General features: G+C 38.4%; 2 protein-coding genes across 7 annotated transcripts; both read right to left on the minus strand.

Moving 5' to 3' along the window:
• Nucleotides 1–159: 159 nt before the first annotated feature.
• Nucleotides 160–6962, minus strand: LOC103993303 (CBL-interacting protein kinase 1). Of its 5 annotated transcripts, none has more exons than XM_009413316.3 (14): nt 6848–6962; nt 3501–3741; nt 3334–3396; nt 2497–2568; nt 2265–2369; nt 2105–2185; nt 1972–2025; nt 1755–1880; nt 1451–1666; nt 1210–1314; nt 920–1036; nt 763–831; nt 609–683; nt 160–513 (listed from the first exon to the last, which is right to left on the minus strand). In XM_009413316.3, the coding sequence occupies exons 2-14, from the start codon at nt 3678–3680 to the stop codon at nt 475–477; spliced, it is 1302 nt and encodes a 433-aa protein (XP_009411591.2). In that variant the 5' UTR covers nt 3681–3741; nt 6848–6962; the 3' UTR covers nt 160–474. The 5 variants fall into 5 exon arrangements, with proteins under 5 accessions (XP_009411591.2, XP_009411590.2, XP_009411592.2 ...); XM_009413315.3 differs by having other exon boundaries at nt 3501–3793; nt 6848–6957; XM_009413317.3 differs by lacking the exon at nt 6848–6962 and adding an exon at nt 3837–4153.
• Nucleotides 6963–11524: 4562 nt separating this feature from the next.
• LOC135619027 (protein TRIGALACTOSYLDIACYLGLYCEROL 4, chloroplastic-like) lies at nt 11525–17298 on the minus strand. Of its 2 annotated transcripts, none has more exons than XM_065120592.1 (5): nt 16928–17298; nt 15536–15770; nt 14999–15203; nt 13204–13541; nt 11525–11944 (listed from the first exon to the last, which is right to left on the minus strand). In XM_065120592.1, exons 1-5 carry the CDS (start codon nt 17200–17202, stop codon nt 11747–11749), a joined length of 1251 nt encoding a protein of 416 aa, XP_064976664.1. In that variant the 5' UTR covers nt 17203–17298; the 3' UTR covers nt 11525–11746. The 2 variants fall into 2 exon arrangements, with proteins under 2 accessions (XP_064976664.1, XP_064976663.1); XM_065120591.1 differs by having other exon boundaries at nt 14999–15353; nt 16928–17297.
• Nucleotides 17299–18172: the final 874 nt, after the last annotated feature.

Consider the following 18172-nt stretch of genomic DNA (forward strand, 5'->3'; position numbering starts at 1 on the left):
AGTAAATAGACCTACATGTTTCATTTTTATAACTATAAAAATTATAATATAAATTTTTTAAATCTAGGGATCTGGATGTTTTGAAGATTATATGTAATTAGCTCATATAAGAGAGATATCAATCACTTAGCACACTTAACTGTTGCTTTGGTCGTCACATATATGAATGAATCTCCTCGCTACCGAGGAGCATAATACAAACAATTTTTTATGCGAACTCTTCCCCTCTTTGCGGAGGATAACAATTAATGCTAAAAAGAAGAGAGAGGGAAAAAAGAAAATCATACTCACCGTATCCAACACAAGCCCATCACAACATCCTCCAAGGATGCTTTCTTATCTACACTTTTTCAGTTATTCCAAGCATACATTCCTGCACCTAATGCTACAAAGCCTCATTGGGTTACAACACAGCAGGAGGCACCTCCTCTTCATGGCTGCTGACATCTTGGCCTCCTAAAGCTGCTGTTGTCCCTAACAGTCACCCAAATTCTCTGATAGCTTTGCACACATCTGCAATACATAGGTCCATAAACTTCTAGCAGTTGGAAACCAAAAGCTTTCTGTACAATGAAGAATGAGGAGGGAGAGGAAACCACTTGTACTACCTTTCTGTACAATGAAGAATCACCTTGTGACTTCCTCAGTTCCACAACATACAAAGATGGACTCAGCTCAAACACCTGCACACCTCATACACCATGACACCTTAATCTCATGCATTAGACTACTAATCCCCTCATTCAGTGAAAGGAAGAGTACCTCTGCAGCAACAGAGAGTGAGCCAGTGCTCCCGGGGCTCTTTGGGTCGTGCTTCTGGGTAACTTTCAACTGCCAAACAATAATAAAAAGAAGAGTTGTGATTTCCAAAGTATCATTTGGTCATCAAACGGTCTTTCGAAGATGTTAGTGTACCGACTTTGCCAGGTCCCCTGTGAGCCTGAAGCCCCATTTCTGTAGCAATGTCCTCAATCTTGTTGAACAGATGTTTTGGCGCATGGTTCGATGTGAACCTAATTTTCCTTTCGGATACATCCTGCACATGACAAGTCTTGTCTTGGTTATCATGCACCGGCAATGCTTCAACATGAAACTTAATATACTTCATAACAGCTAATTAGCCTGTCTGCAAACATGTAGAGAGAGCAATTTGGAGATCAAGGAGAAGACATGAAAAACTGATTGAGGAAGCAGTTTGACATCTTTTACCTCGTTCTCAAAGAATCCAGAAAGGTCAAGTGATGAAGACATTCCAATCAGCTGAAATGCATTGATATGACTAGATGAAGTTCTATCTTCATCTGGCACATTATGCTGCAGAAAAAATAAGGTTCTGTTTCCCTTCAGCAACCAATGCCATCAAAGTCAAGTAATCAAAACTTTATCAAGATCATACGAAAACTGTACTAATTGGCACAAAAAGCATGTGCCATTAGAAGTTCAAGGTCACCTCTTTAATGCAAAGAGAAGCATAAAGACTATCTACATCTTTGTCGTCGTCATCATCATTTGGAACAATAGGTGCATAATCTTGCTTGAACCAGTCATCTGCTTTGATTCCCGCCATATTTATTCGCATTATAGGATTTGGATCAAGAATTCTTTTCAAAATGTTTTGAGCACCAGGAGAGAGCCACTTGGGGATCTCGGTTTCTCCCTTCGAGATCTAAACCAAGCAAGGGAAAAGATCAAAATAAACCACTGGCCAGTAGCTGAGAAAAAACATCATCTCATCCTTCTGAATTTTCACATACCTTCTGATAAAGAACAGCGAGATTCCGGTCATCGAAAGGGAGAAAGCCAGTGAGGATGACATAGAGGATGACACCACAAGACCAGATATCTGACCTCGAGCCATCGTAACCTCGATTGGAGAGGACCTGGCAGCATTGTCAAAAGAACTTATCAAGCCGAGCATTACCAGGAAGATGCATTATTTAGTAAACCTGTAGAAAGAGTGACACAATAGACCTCAGGAGCAATGTAGTTTGGGCTTCCACATGTTGTGTGCAACAAACCATCATTCTGGTTATAATACAGTGCAGAAGTTAGCCAAGCAACATGATTACTGGGAATGTTTCAGTGAAGAACACGAATGACTTACCCCAAGATGCTGAGGTAAAGCACTGAGGCCAAAATCTGAAATCTTTATGTCTCCTTTTGCATCTACAAGCACATTTTCTGGCTGTAATGGAAATCACACCGAGGTGACCACATAGGCCAAGTATTTTCTTTGAACTATCTGGTGTGGTTGGACTAATTACCTTCAAATCCCTGTGGTAAACACCCTTATCATGGCAGTAGCTGACAGCATCAATCAACTGCTGGAAAAGCCTCCTTCCTTCTTCCTCTGAAAGCTTTCCCTTCAACTTCAACACAGATGACAAAGGAAGAAAGAATAAAATTCCAGAAGCCATATGCTATGACAAGCTAGACAACTAAGAATCGACACAGAAGCAATTCATCAAACACATTGTAGCAGTCCATGTCCCTTACAATTTTGTCGAACAACTCGCCACCATTAACGAACTCCAGGACCATGTAAATCTTGGTTTTGCTTGCTGATACCTGTCACACCACACAATCGTCACAAGTTAAACCATGAAATCACCCTTTCAAGATGCATGTCAAGCAGAGTAAACTGTAGCAAACCGAGGACCCAACTATGAACAACCAATCCTTCACTCAGCAACCTATCAGGCTACAGACAACTAAGAAAAACCAATCCTGTGTGCTTCGACACCGCATGAGATTACGATTATTAGATTGACGGGTAGGTGTTGTGGCTCAGGGAACACCACTAGTGGTATCAGAGACACCACAGATGGTGCTCAACACAGCTACTGAAACCATTCGATCCAACAACACACCGCTCAACGGCTTCACGAGCGAGTCTGGGACGCGACAGGGCTCGTGGCGGAGGGGGCCACGAATCGACTCACGCAGGGGTCGGGGCCCCACCAGAACATTTCGGGTAAGGGGTTCGTTCGTTGGACGGCCCTGATGGGTCGGTGCGCCGTAGCCATCATGATGAGGACCACGTCTCAAAGCCGTCAGTTCGATGCACGGCCCCGACAACTATTGACGCGGGGCCCACTCGGCCGTGGTGCAGCAGCGCCGTTCGGCTCCCGGTGGATGAGGCAGCTGGCGGGAGAGTCCATTATGAGGTCGCGCCCCAATCGAGGCCGAGGACGATGATTACTTTCTTTTTTACTCCAATCCCAAAGACAACTATTGACACTTTCTCTGAATTAATTTTTTTTTCTCGCTCATCAATAAAACATCGAAGCAGAAAAGAGAGAAAGAGAGAAAGAGAGAGAGAGAGAGAGAGACCTCATGTAAGCGGACGACGTTGGGATGCTTCAGCAGCTTCAAGGTGGCAATCTCCCGCTTGATCTGTGGCATCTCTTGCATGGTTACTACCAGATAGGAAGACTTCACGGAAGGAAGGAAGAAGAAGAAGAAGAAGAAGAAGAAGAAGAAGAAGAAGGTCATCTGACCTGGTCGTCGACCTTCAGGGAAAGGATGCGCTTGCGGTCGAGGATCTTGACGGCGAAGGTTTCCCCGGTCTCCACGTGCCTGGCGTGCTTCACCTTGCCGAAGTTGCCCTCGCCCAGCGTCCTCCCAAGCTCGTACTTCCCCAGCACTGGCGCTGCCCCTTCTCGTCCTTCCTTCACCATGGACGCTGCGTCCTCCGGAGGATGGAATTAACAGGGGACGTAGAAGAGGCTCTTCCTTGCCCTGTCGATCCGACACAAGAGTGGAGTTGGATTCTCCAGGTTGCACCAGTCTCCTGTCTCACGGAAGGTATCAAGGACAAGAAGAGCAATGTCGACCTGTGTTGCTGTCATGCTTCCTATCATCTCCCCTCGTAATTAGTACATCCGGTAAAAGGATTAGGATACACGAATCGGGCAGGGTGTCAAGGCTGTCCGTAACGAGATAAGAGGAGAGGGGTGAGGTGGGCCCAACCACGACTATGGTGGGAGCAGCCGTAACTGTTCTCAATTATTGGGAGGGGGCAATGATAAGCACGTGACATTTGCAAATAACATTAAGTAATTTTTTTTTTTCCTTTTCAAGCTAAATTAGCTAATATTTTTTAAAAACAAATTATAGATAAGGATTTTCAGATGAGATTTGAATTCTTTAATATTTGGTAAGTGGATTCGAAATTTTAATTCTATAATATTTGGTAAGTTGAGGAAGTATGTTGAGAAAAACATGTAGGATTAATTACGATAACAGTAAGACATAAAGTAAGTATTGTGTTAGAGTAAACTAAATAATGAAATTAGTATGATTAGGGAAACCTATATAAATCTTAATTTTGCATATATAATGTTACATTGATAAAAATTTAAAGGATATATAATTATAGTCAAATATCGTTGGTTGACCATTAACTTAATAAAGTTCAAACTCCCGTAGATATTAATATTTATTTAGAAATTATATACATATATTCTTTTATATTTTGTGATAGGAGAAATCTTCTTTGTCAATTGATGATAAGAGACAAAACTTGATCAATAATCAGGTCGCATCAATCCAAAAGGAATGCTTTGTTTAGGAACATTTTGCATAATTATTTCCCCTATTAACTAACTCATTATAAAAAGCTATTAAGTATGTTAAGCAAGATTAATTATTTTTTACTAAATTTACTCTATTCTTATCGAGTCTAACTTACATCATCACAAAGAGATTGAATTTGAAAACTCATTCAACCTCGATTTTCATATAGGTTAACCACTAAGTGTGTGTTTGAGTTATATTCCAACTTTCTCATCGGCCACCTCATCGTTCTTGTGCACGTGGACTCTAACCATGTATTCGAGTTCGAGCTCATTTGAATGTCATCGATTTTTTTCCTATCATTTAAGTTTAGAAAATAAGAAATCACAAATTGAATAAAAGAGATCACAAACATTTTAGATTTTTAAAATATTAATTTTTTTTAGACCCTTTAGTAACCATGGTTAGTAATATGGTTTATTGGATGAATGATAACGAAGGTAACATATGTAACTGGCTTAAATATTTGAAGGGATACATATTTAATTTGAAAAAACTTGAATATATATATATATATATATATATATATATATATATATATATACTATTTTAAAACTTTGAAAGGAGACATATGTAAAACCTCATTATATTTATTGTTATATGGTATCCTAAACTTTAACACATGGGATCATGCTCAACATGAAGAATTATGACTGAAATCAATAATAATATCTCATACCAACATGCCATCATCTCAAGCACACACAACTTGGTAATGAAAGCACAGGAAGTCCAATCGATGGATCTCCCTCTCCACCTCTCTGAAGTGAACCTTTCACTCATCAATGGAAGCCATTGGTTAGATGATGGCCACCTCTTCTATTCTATCAAAAGAAAAATACTGATCTCTTTTCTTAATAAAGAATACTATTCTTGTCATTTATCCATATCATCCATAATGGGGTTTTCTGTAATGATGACTAATTAAGTCAAAGGATCACAAGGGAATCAGTCAACTAGATGAGCCACTTTGTGAGTGCAAGTTGAGGATAAACAAATGGATTGCATTATTATTATTATTCATATATGACAGAAGTACTATGCTTCTAGTTGTAGTTATAATGTACCAGACCTGAATTATATCAACTCAAGGCTTCAATTCCTGCAAAACTTGTCTTCTCTTTGGAATTTAGTGCGTTTGGATTAATCCCTTCAATCTGGTGTTCAATTCCACATGTGGATAGGAATAATGACAATGAATAGAGCCTACCAAATTTGACTACCAACTTATTAAACTCCATTTAGATACCTGTTCTAAAATCTATATCTCTCCTAATTCTCATTAAGCTATTCCTAACCTGACCTAAATGTATGTGATAAAAAGATCCAATTCTAAGGTATTCCTAAATGTATGTGCCATATAGATCCAATTTTATCATCTTCTATTGTGCCGGACATGAAAAGGATAGCTACAAGAGTCATAGCAGCAATCCAACTCAGAACATGCTCTGTCTGATACTATCTTAAAGATATGATTAGGTAACCACAATTCTCAAAGAGGTCAAATGGTGAGAAAAAGACCCAATATATGTTTCAAATGATCAAATCTATCTTATGCTGATTGCTTATAGGAAAAGGGCAAAAGACTGCCCACTTCAAGCTTTTATTTTTTTGTTTTCAATATCAGGAAAATTCAAACAAAATGGTCAAGAAATATAACTCGGTAGGTTCTATTAATAATTTACATTTCTGATCGATTTTGATACATCTCCATTGAAGATAGTGCATGCACTACATGGAAATCAAGAATCACACTTAATTTGGAGGTAGCTTTAAGATTCCCACACCGCCCTGTTGTCGCCCCTACGTGGCACAATCTGCGCCGATGTCTGATTTGGGATGAAATTGGCCGAATTAATTTGACTTGACTCGAATCAATTCGAGTTATGAAAGGATTAAATGGAGTAAATGCGACCCACTTAACCATGTCAAATTGACCCCCACTTTTTTTTTCCTTTTAATTGATGCAGAATGGGATGTGTGGATGGATTGATGGAAAATTTATTTTTATTTATGTGTAAAATTTTATATAATTTAGATTGAAATTTTAATCGAAAATGCTACGTGCACGTGCCAAAGTCACGGGCGACGCATACGAGCCGAGCTGAGGTGGCAGAAACAGGCAATAAGACCAAGTACTGCATCATCCTCCGATCAACGGAAAAAGAAGAAAAATAAGCAGAAAAGAAACGGAAAAATATATGAGGCGCGCCATTAAAGAACAAAAAAGGGTTTCCATGTGAAACGTTCGGCTCAGATTCACACGCACCTTTCGAAGCGACGGCGAGGAACCGCAAGGGGCGACGCCGTCTTCGGGGAAGCGGCAGCGGTCGGGATCGGGTCCGGAATGCGGGAGGTGCGACGAGGAGGACGGAGAAGGCAAGAAGGCAAGCGACTGACATATATATATATATATATATATATATGGGTTACGGAAAGGGGAAGGTTTGGATGGAAGTGGAATGTGAATCACGTGGGTTCGAATGCCCCACGTGTCAAGCAGTTACTGGAAGATGTTCGAATGGTTGGCGTTATTATTAATTATGGTTATGGATAATCCAAAATTGAGGAATTGTAGTATAAATTTTTGAGTTAAATATTGATTTATATACGAAATGGAGAGATAACGCATTGATATAGATATATAAATTGATAAAAAAAAATACCTACTGTATATTTAAAAAAAGTATTTATATTAGGTTTTAAGCTGATGATGCCTCCCTAATTGATTTTTATATCGGGATATTTTTATATCAAAAGTGATGAAAATAAATTTTCATCTCTTATGTGTCATCCTTCGTTATTAATACATCGAGGTTGATTTCATCCTATAGACGATGCCATCCATCCATTCTCATCACTCGCTTCCCCTCTCAGTCTCCTCCTTTTTCATCTTTCGTTTTTGTCTCTTTTCTTCCTTGTTTATATTCTTTGTTACCTACCTTCTTAGAGGCACGAGACCTCGTAATGGGTGGAAGAGACAGTGGACGAATGATGTTACATAGAGACAGTGCCACCTTATGATGGAAGCAAAGAACGAAGACGATAAGTAAAGAGTGCTGCACAAAAGTGTCAAGGCCTTTTATGCAAAGTGAAAGGCACGGTAGTGACGATAATGTTGAAAGTCGTGGAGGAGTGAGAGGTCTTATAGGAAACGATGACCATGTTAGTGATTGTACCGATGGTCTTAAGCTAAGCTAGTAACAAAGAGATATTTTCAATAAAAAAGAGTACTCGGTATAAAATTTAAATATAGATATCGCTGGTAAACCTAATAATAAATATTTTTAAAAGATAAAATACCCTTAAGTAACGAGAATAATGCTAATGATACGAGAGATTTAGATGAGATGTTCCTAAATTACATGCATTAGACGTTCCTAAATCACATGCAGATTGGGTTTCCACTTTTGGAGCCAATAATAGAGATATGTAGTTGTACGATAGGTTCGTGGGGCCCAAATGGGACGCGTGGATGCCTCGATTGCAGAATGCTTCAAATCGCGCTTTATGATCCTCACCTAATGGGTTCGAAAGTACAACACATTGGACTCGTAAATCTTATAAGGCTGTCAAAGCAAGTAAAGACGAGAGACATCATGATTTGGTTGGTTCTGGTGCCCACGTGTTCCACGTGTTTCACCTCCTCTTCTTCGCAGTCAACGCGCACCTAAACGACGCCCTGCGTCCAAATCCATGTGAAGAAGCCAACTCGCGACACCGGCCGTCCTTGGAATTCTTATTTTATCTTGATGAATTTGAGTGCATAGGAAGATTCAATCTATAGTTTGATTGTTTGGATTTAGTGAATCCATTTGATATGGATGTCATGAGAGTTAGAACTCAAGCTTCCAAATACCCTTTATTTTGTACCTTCTTGATATTATTTTTATAAATCATATGCTAAATAACTCGATTCCTCGATAACAAACGTACTATCGGATCAAAATGATCAAATTAATTAGATTCTGAGTTCTTCTGTGCGGTTGATAATCATAAACATTATACATCAGTTTTAATACCATATGAATCTTAAGTCAAATGATCAAAGTCCTCGATATTAATAATATGAGATTAATCTATTTTACTTCATCCCTACCTACCATCATCAAATAATTCAAGGCATCACATGATCACACCCTGTCCTCTTCTTTGTGATATATTTAGTTAGATGCACAAATGTGAAAGGAAAGACAAATAAAAAACAAACCATGGATGCAAGAAATATTTAAAATGTTTGTTGAAGATATTGTCCATCAAATCTTAGCTACCAATAGGGAATTAACAGTCATGTCAAGTGTAAGGTTCTGAGATTGCATGCATAATGTGCATGGTTGGATTACAGTGCATTACCACATGACTCAAACAATATATGTCCTTATAATACAAACTAAATAATCTTTTATTAGTAAGGAGAGGGAGAGGGATTGAAGAGAGTCTGATGACAGAACCCTCTTACCAACCTTGAGATGTGCTTCATTAATATGTTAAATCAATCATCAATGTTAATCTTCAAAACTTGATGTAGAATTTACAATCAGAATTACCATTTAGTTTGATAATCCTTAAAAAGATCATGGATGGTTTCATTATGATTTTTTTTTTCCATGTTTGTTAGTCTTTATGCAGATAGAAAAAGTGTTCTAATGATAGATACTCAAGTCAATTTATATAGAATCTTCTACAACAAAGAGAACAATTGGCACTTAATCAATTTGGTTTTTTTTTTTTTTTTTTCTGGCAGTAATTTATGCATACAAACAAAAGTTCTCTTTTATATTTCTCTTGAATTGATTTTTATAGTTCATATAAATCATTAGCTAAAACCTAGAAATATTGGGAGACTTAATCTTGAAATAAGCAACCTCAGTTACTTGGTTAGATCGTTGACCTAACTCAGTTATGGGTTCGAGATATCATAGTTTGAAACTTTGTGCTATAAAATTTTTTGAAGATGTTATATAGCTTAATCGATAAAGATTTTATTATGTCATAGTAAAGATTATATATATAAATTTGCTTAGCATATATCTTATAATATGGCACTAGTGAAACTAATAATTAGGTCTAAAAGAATAATAAAATCTTCGTACTAGTAGACATTGTAAGCATAAAAATCATAATATATCATTATTATTATATATATATATATATTAATATTAAAAAAATTAAAATCAAATAACAATAGATAAAATTTACAATGCATACATTTCGATACCATATAGAAAATCTTTATTTGATTTACAAAGTCATTGTGCTTCTCTCTTTTTCATCCTTTGTAAAATCGCTATAAGCGATGGATTAATAATAAAAGGGATGAGAAAATATTTATAATATTTTAAATACTGATTCACGTGACTTAAAAAGAGATAAAAGAATAATCTCTTATCTAATTATAGACGAAAGTAGAGGATCTAAGATAAATAATTAGAAGAATTTCTCTCGTCAAAATTATCTCATAAGAAATCTTATTATAATTTAATTTCTTTTTTATTGATTGATAATCTTATTATATCCTATGCAATTAGATAAGATCAGTCTATAATATATCCTACCCAATTAAATAGGATCACATACTCTAAAAATATCTATATATTATTATTATTATAACAAGATTATTGCACCGATTTATCAATAATGACACTCCATAGAGATGGCAACAGCGAAAATGACACTCCGATTTGTCACAGGAGACAAACCGGAGACGATTCAAATGGCCTCGATCCATAGAGATTGCAACAGCGAAAACCTAATCCCTCCTCAAGTCTCCCTCGCAGGGGCCATCGTCATGGATTCTGTCGCTGTACGCATATGGCTTTCCCGAGCTGTCATCTTCTTCTTTGAACGGACGCGATATGTCGGGTGATGGAAAACATGGAAAGGAACCCATGGTGAACCATTACCAAGTGCAAGAGAGACTTCAAAGAGATGGGCAGTTGAAGCTCTTACGTATTGATTTGACTGTGTTGGTGTGGCGATGGGAACTGTTCTCACTGCTGTTTGATCTGAAAGAAGATGATGAAAGTGTAAGTTTGGGACTCGGTTTTCAGTGGGCCTTCAGCACTGTAGCTTTACGATCGTGAATGGTTTTGGGTTGAGAAAGCCACCATATTAATTGCGATCACGCTCACTGGAATTGGTGCAGATGCATGACATCTATGTATATCCGAACCTAATAAACTCTACTATGGAGTGCATGTGATACACAAAATAATAAATCAAAGCCAATATGATAAGCTTGGATAAGAACAAATTGCAATACTTGTATTAACATGATGTGACACTGTATTTTTTTTATTCTCTGTAAAAATGGTCATGATAATAAATCCAATGCATTAAAACTTCTGATTAATATACACAATCTTACTCAAGGTTTGCAAAGGTTCGCAATACCGTATTGTACCGGTGTTTCGACCTAGACTCGGTACCGGTATGATACGATATACCGAGCGGTACACTCAGGTGTACCGAATACTGTAGCTCTGCTACAGTACTATAGTGCACTCGGACCGGTAACAGACGGTCCGCGTACCGATAACCTGTCGGACCAGTCCGTACCGCCCGTACTGGGCGGTATAGTTCGGTACTGCAGACCATGATCTTCCTTCTATATCAAGAAGTCGACTCGATAGTTAAAATTTTACTAGCGAGAGGAATCCATAGAAGGATCTCAAAAGGCTCTGCTTCAGATGTACAAGAACAAAGAGCTTCTGTTAACCCCCCTATGAATCTTCACATTTTGATGAAGAAATGAGAAAAAAATAGTCAACAGTCAGCTAAAAGAAGTAATCTTCCTCTTGATGTACATCAAGAGAACCTTGAAACAAGAGAGCAGCAGAATTTAAATTCAGGCAGCCAAAAGAAGCAATCTTCTTCTTGATATAAATCATGAAGCAAAAAAAGGAAATAAAATAGTCCACAAAATAGCCAAAAGTCTAATTCAGTGTGGTAAACAATTTGACACTCAGATTAAATTGCAGTCTCTTTAACTGGTCATACATTGATACACAAAGGATAGTAAACATAAGAGTGAGCAACGGAACTGCTAGATCAGGGAGAAAAGGAAAACAAGGAGGACAAGTGCTAAAATGTTGAGGTCTGTAATTTCAGTGAGATTACTATTCTGGAACAGATTAGGTAAACACCGAGGAAGAACTATGCATTTTCCTTAGCTCTCGAAGAACCGAAGCTCCACCATGGCCTCTCGATGTTTTGGGGAGTACCAAGCCGTTGCCTTGGCTGAACCAAGAACCTTCAAAGCCCAGTCAATTGCAAATATGGACTCATCTAGGCGAGCAATGTGGTATCTGTCTTTTGGGTCAAACAAAATTCTGGAATCAACTCGAAAGCTGAAGGGCCCAGCAATCTGCAAAGGAGTCCAAACCAAATGTTGGATTAAAAGTTCACCATAAAGAAAAGCTTTCGAAAATGTTTAAGATAACCAACTGTTCCAAGAAATCAAAAGTTTTGTCATCTCCGAGTGATAGTTGACCATGCCTTAAAAAGAGCACTAGAGTTTATATTCTGCCAATCTGCTAGGCCTATGTATCATACACCAACCAGAATGTGGGAATGAATGCTGGATTAGAAAAAGACAGTCTTTTCCTGAAAAATTAATTAATAATAGCATTAGAAGAAAGAAAGATATTATAGTGTGAATCAAGGCTTAAAATCCTTGTCCATTACTGGTTTCAATATCTTGTTGAACCAGCAGAATACTAGTATAATAACCGGTACCATCTGGCATTAATAAGAAAGAAAAAAAGAGTATCAACAGATCCCATATGGTCCGGAAATGCTATTCAGTTGGCTCAATACATACTGATCAGTATGTATTAGTTTGGCTGCTATTTGAAACCTTAGTCTGAAATGAGAGAGCTAGAACACTAGGAACGCAAAAAAGTCAAACAAGATTCACAACTGATTTCCACAAATGAATGCCTTTGCTTTGCTAATTCAGAGTCCCATATTATTTGCAGTATTCGACTATAAGAATACACTTCTCACTTTGCAACATCTCCTAAGCTTTATTCAGTTATACTACTCATCTTTCCTTCAGTTCTCAGCAATGACGACTTCAAATCATCTCTGATCATCAGCATTTTCTAATTAGTCATAAGGACTGGACACCTTGCCCACCCACTTTCCCAACCAAGCATAATAAGGTAGAAATCAATTTGTTATTTTATGTATATACATTCTAAAGCCTCCAATAGATAAATGCTTCACCTCACTGTATCTGTTATCTGCAAGCAATGCTGAGTTAGTGAGATGCACCAATAACAACCATTTATTTATAACACTTGTTAAAAATAGTAGAAAATGAAAGCAACAACACTGGTTTTGGATTTTTCCACGTTTCAATCCCCCTATTAAATACTTATCACATTTTGTTTATAATCTCACACAGTTTTATTCGGTAGAAGTCTAGAAGTCAATCCAAATGAACATTTAGGGTGATCTGCAAAGAAGATTTTAAAGTGGTACCAAGAAATGCACTTTTCAAGTGACTTCATAGGTTGGCCAAAATATCAGAAGGTTAATGTAACATGCATGTTTCTGTGACCGCATCTACAATGGATACGCATGAGATAACTCTATATAACTTAAAGAAAAAATAGTCACCTGTTGTTGCAGAGATACTGTCAGCTCTGGACAAACAGCACGAATTGCCTCTAAATTCAGTTGTCGAGAATTATATAAATCTCGTGATAAATGTGCAACCCCGGTTAGAAATGCAGAACCTGAGGGGAAATCTAGTCGGGCATTGAACCTTGTGAGATCAAGAAAAAGCCTTTGAAAATTTCCATGCTGGGCCGTACAAGATACAGATGCAAAGAGATCTGCGAAGGCTGCCAAATTGTTTTTTTGGGCGTACAGCCTGAAGGCCTTGCATCTCTCCAACCCATCTTCAATAGGGAGCCGTGCCGAGCAATCTCCCAATGATGCACTGGCCACTGCCCCTGCCATAACAAAATGTAAAATATGCAGTTGACTTAAGATATTGCATTTAGCAGATTATCTGGTTGGCAGTTGAGAGAACAAACTGAGAAAAGCAGATATGTTCTGTTCCCCAAAACAGCCTCAATGGCTTCCTGATCCTTCCAAGGTGAAATCATACTAGGTTTTTCAAAATGAACAGTAAAGGAAGGCCTAATCAAATCATGATCAGACTAATACCTATACACTACCAGTTCCAAATAGTACCAATCAACTTAATGCAGTAATATGCACAGTTTAAGGCAAACATTAGCCCATAACTTATTGATATAAAATTAACATATATAAACCATGAAAATTCAATAATGCAAAAATACTCAAAAGTTAGAGTGATTATCTACGTTCTAAGTGACAGTGTTTAAATTTCTCTTAGCTAATGAGCTGCCAATCTTGACAGACAACTTATGTCTTACTAGATTAACTAACTTGCCAACATACACTAAACCATAAATTAGGCATCATCAGTACAGCTGCAAGTCATGCGTTATGTGCCATAAAATGATCGGTACAAACAAATCATAAAACTGTATACCTCTGTGTAGATGCATTTTTTTGTTCATCAAAGAATGCTAATATCTGCAGCATGATGGCTATAAGCCATTCTCTAATGCTGCTCCATTTGCCACATTCGGGGGCACATCATACCCTATGCCATTTCCTGAGAGACATGTGCACAAAACCCAACAATAATGGAACTTCAAATAGGAGAGAACCTACCCTAATGGAACCAGTGTGCATCTAGATGCTGCACAGGACGTATAGGTTGTCTTGCCTAGTTAGAGGACAAGCATATGAAGTAGTACTTATTATCTTAAGCTGGAGTGGAAAGCTGCATATGTAAAAGCATAAATAGGAAATAATAACTTATATGCCAATGGCACAACTCCAACATACAAGAAAGAGCTTTCTTGACCTGCGGTAACCTCAAATGAACCATCACTTCTTGCTGACTTAAGTACAGGTTAGCAGCCTTTGCACAAAAACACAAATCATTGGAAGAGCTTCCTCAATGTCTCTCAAATTTTTTCTTTCACTATAACAATCCCATATGTGTTTCAAAAATGTGTAGTAATGCTATTAGACAAGCACATCACATCTGCTTTGTAACATTTTCTCTTCAAGAGAATAGGGAAATCTATCTGAAAACAGGAACTTGTATAGTCATATGAAAAATCTTTAAAAATTGACCAATGCGTGTTTCCTAACTATTTCCATTATAGAAACTTGCCACATATCATAACTATTTCTCAAGAGAGATAAATGGACACTACCCTATTGTCATTAGTGCTCTCTCTCAATTTCATAAAAAATGATATACCCAATGCATGATGCTCTACCCAATATGGAAGTTAATTGAAAATGCTCGAGCACTTCCACTTTTCTTAAATAAGAAGATGCATTGATAACATTGTAAGCTTACCAAGAACCCCTGATGCAGTTATATGGGGATCTGAAAGGAACACATCATAAGGCTGAACCATCCTTAACTTGCCTTCTTTTTTTCTCCAAATGCTCCAATTCTCTTTGATTGAAGCAGCAGCTCTTGCACATAAACCAGGCAACAGAGAAGGAGGTACTTGAGTAGTTTGATCACCACCAAAGTGTTTTGGTTTCCCGCTATTATGCTGTAAACATAAATGATAGCTCAAACCAGAACTTGAGGAAATGGAAGCAAGGTCAACTGCTAATGATAATGGTACATCCCAGTATGTTCCATTATTATCAACAAAAAGTCCAGGCCAAGCTGTCTCAAGTGTTAGGTTGTGATGTGGAAGCTGCATCCATAAGAGACATGTAGATGAGAAGTTATATCCTACTAAGTTTGCATCTTGAAGTAACAAGATTAATGGGATAGGTTATTACATGTGATATTAAACAATAAAAAATATAGTAAATGAACTGCAAGTGCAAAAGATAAACCAAAGTTTAAAAGTATGAGCAAATACATATGACTTGCCTTTTGCTGAAAAATTGCTTTCCCTCGATTTCCTTTCTTGACATTGTACATTTCAACAAGAAAAGAAGAATTCTGTGTGAACAGGAATTCAGTACCAAGGCCCCATGAGAATATGTCAAGTAAATGCTTGAAGATGATCTTTGGCCATGAGATCTCCTTGCCATGATTTGATGCAAATTCTTTAAAGAGGAGTGAAATTTTCTGCACATCTAACTGCTCCAGGATGGTAGTAGACCTGAAAAGCTATACTCCCTGATTAGAAGAAAATCACCATAAATATGTTGACGAATCTGCAACTAGATTTATCGTACAAACACACATCAAAATTCTCAACCAATCAAAAACTTATCTTAAAATGTTAAAAAAAAGATTATAGAAGACAGCGACAAAATCTTACTACAACCAAGATAACATTATAAAAAGTTCTACAAGTCCAGACCAATGGATCCTGAAAGATACAAACAAATGCTAGCATACTTAATTTCATTCAAAAAGCTTGTGCATGCATGTTTTATAAAGCAATGCATAAAGATATTTTTCTTTAGATAGATAAGCAACTAATATTGAAATATATTCTTTCTTTATGATGTGTGCTTTCATGTGCTACAAGTTTTTCTCTCTCTTTTCCTGAAGTTATGAAAGCAGCTAAAGCCTATAACAAGAAGCAAAACTTCAAACCTTGAATGTTTCACAAAACAACATAATAATAAAAATATATTTATTACCACAAAATACAGAAATGAAAAACTAGGAAGTCCAACATACTTGCATTATACACGTAATTGGATTTCCGGAAAAGGCATACAGAACATATGACAGGTTGTTACAATAGATAATTAAAAGAAACATCCAACTTCAAAATTCAATGTCAGTGACACTCTTCCAAAAGCCACCACATAGATTAGATTATAAATCTAAAAGATCGGCCTCACAGCCTTCACATACTCCTAATAGTGAAGATTTGCAACAGTATCTTATCCTTGGGAAGCATATTATCTAGATTTATGAGTTCAGCTATTCCACGTATGCCTCAGTATACTAAGATGAATTAAATATCACAAACTCTAACCTGCAAAATCTCTTGTTTTGCATAGATTAAGAGCTACAAAACCAAACCCCTTCAAAATAATCAGAGAGGCGTACTGCTGCTAGTCATCCAAATAACAAGCATTCAGGGTGTGTCGGTCATCAAAAGATTGAACAGATTGCACAAAAACCAGATGCACATTGCCTTAATCTTGTATAGTGGACAGCTCAATTGACGGAAATTGGTAAGTTTTCACCACAAACAAGACACGAATAATCCATAAAGATTAATTCTTGATTGGGTTAAAGGCGGCATGTATTGGGAGAAGAGAAAGGAGAAGAAACAAGGGGAAGGAAAAATGATACCAATTTTCGGTGAGATGAAGGGTGTGGGCGTGGTGGAGGAGGAGGCCCTGCCCGCCGTTGGCGGGATCGCCGGCGAAGGAGGGGACGAGCGGGGAGGACATAAACCGGTGCATGAAGTCGAGCTGCTTGGGGCGGGTGATGCGCCGGCCGCGGGAGAGACCGAGAGGGAGGGGGTCGCCGGGTACCGCGCGGGCGGTGCCCTCCATGGTCACCGGCGCTTCCATGTCCAGCTCCCACCGCCCGCATCCCTCCTCCGCCCACCGCAGCCGCCCCATCCTCCCTCACTCCCTCCAGATTACGCCGGCCGATTGCGACCAACGCGAGCCGTGCACGCTCGCTCGCTCGCTCGCTCGCCAAGAGGCGTAATGATATCCACAAGAATAATTTTCGTACCCGTTTATTGCTTGCCCGACTCACACACGAATCGATCGGATCCGGACCCGGATCCTGATACGAATCCGGATTCCAATTCGTTGATAATATCCGACCCGTTTTCCTCATATGCGGTCGACCTCATCTGCGCACACATGATTCGCCGACCGCCATACCGAGACCCACTTCACTACCATGCGGAAGTTTCTCCAGGTCTCCTGGGGCCCACCTAATGCGCTCGGGAAACCAAACGTGGCCCACCTGTGGGACCCACTTAAACTCTCATCCCTTAGGTTACAAAGGAGAAGTCGCATCACAATATAATATCTCGTCTTCCGCCATTGAGTTCGTTTTCTTTTCTCTTTCATTTCTTATCCGGAATAGAAAAGGAATTATTTTATACGGAGCAGACGTCTCAACAGAGAGCAATGGAAGCAATCGATATGGTGCCTCCATCCACTCGACAAAAGCGACGACTAGTAGTTGACCATCTTCTTCTCCAGATTCTCTCAGGCAACATGAAAGATTTGGACGTGTCGAGCAAGGGACCCAAGAAAAAGCTCACCAACACGAGGCATCATTGTTCATACGGCAGCGGCAGTGATGAGGGTGGTCACACCCCCACACACTGCCGCATGAACTCACGACACCTCTGCCCATTAAGAATCCCTCTCGATGATACGTAGCTTTTTGATGTTTTCTGCAACACCTAATTGATTCGAGTCGCCATCATTGCATCGTTTGGTAGCAGCCTTCTGCCCAACATCATCTGGTAGAACACCATCAACCTTGTGTATCATACAAGCTCATTGATGTTGCTGGTTGAAGTGGGAAATCTTTAGATTCATGGAACAAATTATCACAATACCACAA

The sequence above is a fragment of the Musa acuminata genome, chromosome BXJ2-8 (assembly GCF_036884655.1).
Source record: "Musa acuminata AAA Group cultivar baxijiao chromosome BXJ2-8, Cavendish_Baxijiao_AAA, whole genome shotgun sequence".
NCBI classification, from domain to species: domain Eukaryota; kingdom Viridiplantae; phylum Streptophyta; class Magnoliopsida; order Zingiberales; family Musaceae; genus Musa; species Musa acuminata.

Coding starts and splice junctions, on each gene's coding strand:
- LOC103993303 (XM_009413316.3), bottom strand. CDS start 3,680: ATGGTGAAGGAAGGACGAGAAGGGGCAGCGCCAGTGCTGGGGAAGTAC. Junction 2,370..2,496: donor GCGAGTTGTTCGACAAAATT/GTAAGGGACATG, acceptor TCTGTGTTGAAG/TTGAAGGGAAAGCTTTCAGA. Junction 1,315..1,450: donor CTTCTCTTTGCATTAAAGAG/GTGACCTTGAAC, acceptor TTTTTTCTGCAG/CATAATGTGCCAGATGAAGA.
- LOC135619027 (XM_065120591.1), bottom strand. CDS start 17,202: ATGGGGCGGCTGCGGTGGGCGGAGGAGGGATGCGGGCGGTGGGAGCTG. Junction 15,354..15,535: donor AAGCAATTTTTCAGCAAAAG/GCAAGTCATATG, acceptor TTATGGATGCAG/CTTCCACATCACAACCTAAC. Junction 13,542..14,998: donor AACTGCATCAGGGGTTCTTG/GTAAGCTTACAA, acceptor TTGTTATGGCAG/GGGCAGTGGCCAGTGCATCA.